This window comes from Limanda limanda, chromosome 21, assembly GCF_963576545.1.
Source record: "Limanda limanda chromosome 21, fLimLim1.1, whole genome shotgun sequence".
Classification (NCBI taxonomy): Eukaryota; Metazoa; Chordata; class Actinopteri; order Pleuronectiformes; family Pleuronectidae; genus Limanda; species Limanda limanda.
The window spans coordinates 3,758,755-3,764,685 of record NC_083656.1 but is presented as its reverse complement, the minus strand read 5'-3'; the positions used below and the strand labels follow the sequence as shown (position 1 = coordinate 3,764,685).

At 41.1% G+C, this 5,931-nt stretch overlaps 1 protein-coding gene across 1 annotated transcript in view; it reads left to right on the top strand.

Moving 5' to 3' along the window:
* Positions 1 to 2,923, top strand: part of LOC133028055 (ORM1-like protein 3) — a 4,559-nt gene extending 1,636 nt beyond the window's left edge. The window contains exon 3 of the mRNA XM_061095250.1: positions 653 to 2,923. Coding sequence (XP_060951233.1) covers positions 653 to 788 — 136 coding nt within the window. The 3' untranslated portion in view covers positions 789 to 2,923. The remainder of the gene's footprint in view (positions 1 to 652) is intronic.
* Positions 2,924 to 5,931: the final 3,008 nt, after the last annotated feature.

Below are 5,931 nucleotides of genomic sequence, written 5' to 3'. Positions count from 1 at the left end.
TTTTCTTATTTCCTCCCTTGTTCAGCAGAGAACAGGATGTGCAGCTCCTCATTGTACAGTCACCCCCCCCCCACACTGCTGTGTGTGTGTGTTTGTGTGTGTGTAGCTTTATTTAAAAACTCTGTTTACATCACATGGGCACAGCTGGTTTCTTCTTCTCTCATTGGCTCTAACTGGACAGTAAAACATTAATATTAATCACAATATCATTTTCATCAATAGCATTACAACAATAGTCTAATATATTGATAAAATGATTACTGCACAGTGTGGAGGTAAAACACATAATTGATTAACCTCAGATTTGTAAAATATCTCTGTTCATAAAAAAGAGTTTAAAACCAGAAGCTCAGGAGCAAAAATCATTGTTTAAATAATAATTATAATTTCACATTCATTTAGATAATTATTGATATCTTCTTATATGTGTATATTATATACATCAGCTTGGTGTCAGGGTTTGTGCTGGGAACTGCTTTTCTGAATGTTCCCCTGAATAAAGCTTTACAGACAAAATCCTAATAGAAACACCAGTGATCATCTTGTGAGGTTTCAAACACAATCTGTTGTCCCCTGTAGTGCGTGAATATCTCTCCCTCTTGTTCAGAGGTTCGCTCTGTAACTTCCTCTTCTTTTGCTTCATCCCATTCAGGTATATTCTCACCAGCTTCTACACCAAATACGACCGGGTCCATTTTGTGGTCAACACGGTTTCCCTGCTCACGGTGCTCATCCCCAAGCTGCCGCAGCTCCACGGCGTGAGGATCTTTGGGATTAATAAGTACTGACCAGGCAGAAGAGGACACCTCCTTCCTCCAGTCCCCAGGGACCTGCTGAGAGCACGCAGAGGATCAGGCCTCTGATTTGGCCGCAGATCCACGAGGATCTGTTGCTCTTTGGCTCCGGACTCTGCCTGCCGACTCTAAATGAAGCCCGCTGGGACGCTGCCATGGCTCCAAACCCCGGGAAAGAGACCAGGCTCTTTACAGAGAGAGGAGAAAGGGAAAATGTACTGTTGAGGCCTGTCGCCTTTTCACAAGTTTTCCACAGACACTTAAAAAGCTTTTGTAAAGACGAATTCAATATTATATCATGTCCGTTTGTGTAGAGATGGCAGTTTTTAGAAGTTAGAGGAAGAAGTAGTTGCACTGATATTGTGCCGTTTTCAATCAGCACCTTAGACAGTACTCTTAGTTTTTTTTTAGCTAATGCTACACTACTGTGTTTATTCAGCTTCGCTCCCATGTTGAGCTTCCTGTCTCCCGAGGCTTCTGGGCTCGAGTAGTGACAGCGTCACGACGTGGTGAGGGAACTGTGAACGACTTCAGAGTCCAGACACCAGAAGCCACCCAGCGTTTTACATTTAGCCCTTGCTGCTCCGCTCAGGGCCAAAGGAGTTAAGTTGAGCAACTCTTATTTGATCTGTCCGTGTCCATATTTGGACTCCTCTTGTCCCGGTTTGAGTCGTCTGGTCTGAGAGCAGAAGAAATGCACGAGAGCTCTGCACTGATCCAACATAACCAAAGATTCTGCCGTCTGAGGGAAGGGTCACGTTTTCCTGTCATTGCTTTGCTCATAGTTAGAGTTTAATATGGGGACACATACCTACAACTGCTCTGTGACAGCACTCAGGTCCCATTACATCGACATGATCGTGGTATTTCTGCATCTCACTTACATACCTGCATTAAGATGATATATAACCAGTTTATTAGGTACACACGAGTAGTCGTAAGTACTGTGCAGCTGTCAATCATGAAAGGTTTAAGTGTTTTTAATATTGTCTTCATCCCTATTTAGAGTCAAATATTTGACGTAGCTCTTAAAAATGAAATATTGTCAATATCCTTCATGAAAATGTTTAAATGGACAATTTAAAGCTGCATCAATCTACTTATTAGCCACTCGGGGGCACTAAGCTCTCAGTAAAGCTGTGAGCCACAGACCATATAAAGATGGACTACTTGACAGTGAAGCCAAAGCATCTAGATATAAATAAATAAAGTTATTATTAAAGTTATCATTCTAAACGCCACCTCCTCCATGTAAGTGGAGGGGACATGAACCAAACTAAAAAGTCAAATTCACATCAAATAATTTCTAGCCAGGATAGTTTCTGTTTCCTCCTGACAAGTCTCCTCTTGAATTGTTCTATAATGTGAAGTAATGATTTTAACATGTAGGATGTGACTCGCTGGTTTAACAGGGTTTTGATTTTAAGTCGAAACAATCAAATTTACAGATAAACACGTGAAACCAATTTTATTTATAGAAGAAAAAACACTACGTTTCACACGTTGTCGACTTAAGATTCAAAATTGATGTTTCCAGATTCATTTTTACGTTTCGATTTCTGTTTTAAAGTGCGATCTCTATCAAAGGACTGAATTTCTTCTTCTTCTGCTCGATGAAACACATGTAACATGTTTACTGACATTAACCTGAACAGTGTTGACCACTCGTTTCTATCTCAGCAGTAGTAATAGCAGCAGGTACACAAACATTAATAAATACGCAACACTAGTTTCCGCTTCTACAGTTTTAATAAGAATTATTACTAAAACAGAACTGTTGCATTGAGTTGTTTCTTTCCTCAGACTGACGTGTTGAATTGGCATTATTTACAGGCGAGGACCAAAGATCCAGACAATTGAGAAGTTGTAAATACTCTAGTTTCTCTGCTGCAGCATTTATTTCTCCTTCAGGATGATTTCAAATGTCATGATCAGCATTAAGGGCTTTGATATGAGATGTAGCACAAAGTGACCATCAGTTTTTCCTTTTTAATGGTTGTGTCAAGACAACAGCTGCAGAAGAACGGTTGAAGTTATTTTGGATTAAATGTGAAGCTCTGCTTGTGGTTTCTGTTCGGTGGTACCTGAAGGAAATGTCAGTGTGATGTTCTGTAAAGAGTGTGCGACTCCAAAATACAGTATTTTTTAAGTATCATCCAGAAAAGTCTCTGTTTTTCCAGAGTTTGTCAGTATCTCTGAAATCCTAACATTTCAGGAGCAGTGTTTTCTTTTGGGCTTTTTAACTTTGCAGAAAAACCAACTGCATGTAACACACCAGAGGAATTTAATGTTTAAATCTAAACCCAGTGTGAACGATTGGAGTACTGAGGGTTAATGTGAAACAGTAACAGGTTGCTAGAAATCTGCATTTAACTTTAATGAGTTCATATCTGAGCTATAAGTTATCGTTCCACTGAGATTTATTGGAATCTGTCCAGTAGTTTTTGTGTGGTCTTGCTCAATAACCAAACAAAAGCACATAAAAAGTAAATCCTCTTTCAAAACTAGACTTTAAACTTATTCTTTAAGCCTTACATTCTTTTCTTCTCTTGTTATTTTGTGCTCAAACCAGGATGTAAACATTGTAAATACTCAAGCATATTATTATTTCAGATGTGAGCTTCCTCACAACTTCCTGATTACCCCCCAGTCACAGTTTGTTGTCTGCAGGCCACCAGACGAATGAACCTTAGCTTCCTGTCTGTCCGGCTTCAGACCCTCGTGCTCTCTGCTCTGTCAGCTCCTCCTGGAAACTTCAAATCAAGCACTTCATCCTCACACTGCAAACTGATACAGGCTCTGTCACCCAACACCAGGAGCCTTTTAAACATCCATTAAGTGAGAGTAAAGATGATGAGGTGATTCAAACACTGGAATTCACTGAATGAAATGTTTCCTGTGTGGTGACCGTTCACAGAGGAATTCAATGAGGAGAGACTTGGTTTTACTTTACAATATTTATTTTGTAAACACACAAGATATGAATGTTTACGGTCTGGGGCATTTAGACCCCTGTGAGATGTCAGGGTTAGAAGGGGGCGGAGCAGGACATCGAACAGGAACACCCCCCCGGGGTCTAGACACTGGTGGTGGTTCATCAGTCAAGCGATAGTTTTGGATGGCCCATGTCCGTGAGAATTGTCCTATTGGACTTCGCCAATTGTGACATCCTCTGCCCTTAACCCTCACAAGAGTAAGGAAAAACTACAAAACCTTCTTAAAGGAAAAATGTAGAAACCTCAGGAAGAGCCGCATGCGAGGGATCCCTCTTCCAGGACGGACAGAAGTGCAATGGATGCCACGAGTACTAGGTATATTGTCGGCAGGTTGTTGCCTTTTTAGTCCGCGATCAGCTCCCACCGTGATCGGGTGCCGCCGTAATCACGATCCGCTGACAGTCTTGGGATCCGTCATCAAGGTCCATGATCTCTGCCAGCATGATGTGAGATTAGGCATGTAGTCAGTTGAGGTCGATGAATATCCTACTGGGGACTGGAGGAGATTGGGGTGGAGGAGGGGTTATGCGCGTCACTGAAGGACGCCTGACTGCGGAAGAGAACAGAAGGGATTTTTAAAGTTTGCCAGGTGCTGAATGATTGGCTGAAAAGCCCGCGCCAGACTTGATTGGACATTTAGAAACGCCCACGATCAGCTGATCACTTTGCAGGTTAAGTCTTCCTCACTGAACTTGCGCTGAGCTTCATGAGAGAGGAAAGTGTTCCAGTCATTATCCCACTGATGAAATCGTACTGTTGCCAAGGCGACAAGGATACATGGTAACTTTAATTTATTTCTTTAATTGAACACATTTTTTTTTTTTTTTTACAAATATGTTTATTGAGCTTTTTATATATTGACATAACAACAATAAAACAACACTCAGTACAATATTGGAATATTGGTCTACACAGTCTATACATACTTACAACTCACATTCACCCAATCAGTGCAATGACAACAAGATAAAGATAAAGAGCCTAAGGCTAGCCGAGGACAACATTCAAGAGCACTGAAGCCACTGTAGAGCTGGAAAAGTGAAGATATGGAGTCCAAATGTTCATAAACTGTCCCTCTGAAGAGTGAAGCAGACAAGTCAGGTACTTAAGGGGAAAACATTCCATAATTATCTTGTGCCAGTTCGATTTAGTGGGGGGTTTGTCGCTTATCCAAGACAAAAAGATATTCTTCCTTGCTGCATATGTTAGGATATTATACAGTCTGGCAGCGTTGGTATCCACAATAGTATCCTGACTGGTGTAACCCAGGATTAAGGAAAGAGGTTCCATGTGCAACACCACACCAAATATTTTTTCCAAATCTTGCAAAACACCCATCCAATATGCTTGTATTTTAGGACATGACCAGATACAATGAGTATAGGTGCCCACTGAGATTTTACATTTTAAACATGCAGGTGAGAGTTGAGAGTTCATTTTATGTCTTTTGTTAGGAGAGATTTGTAAACGGTGCACAATCTTAAATTGCAGCAATCTGGCATGGTTACACACAGATATTTTCTTTGTTTGAGTCCATATCTTAGTTCAACTGCAGATGTAGTGGCATCAATATTAAGAGTAGTTCCCCTGTTTATGAAGTCCCGGATCTGCAGGTATTTGTAAAAGTCATGTCTGGGAAGATTATACTTTTCTTGAAGTTGTGCAAATGACAACATGGATGCACCCTGAAATAAATCACGCATCCTTTTTATCCCTCGAGATGTCCAAGTGCTATACCCACCATCCACCATGCCTGGTAAGAAGTTAGGATTGCCCTGAATTGGAACCAACGAAGATGTTAGACCAGACCTCCCTTCAAGCTTTTGTGTAATAAACCATGCTTTTAAAGTATTGCAGATTATAGGGTTGTTTTTACAATGGCTCCTGACTGACTTTAAGTCCTTGAAGGCCTAAAGGCCTAACAGGGGGCCTGAGGTCTGTGACTTTTATAAACTCAGCAGATCAGAGGTGGAGTCCTCCTTGACCTATTCTGCTATAAATCTCAAATGAGATGCCAGCTGATACCATCTGATGTTGGGAAGATCCAGACCACCCTTCGAAGTGGGAAGTTGTAGTTTAGCTACTTTTAGCCTGGGCTTTCTCTTGTTCCAAATGAAGTCACTCAGCCAGCCATTAAGCAG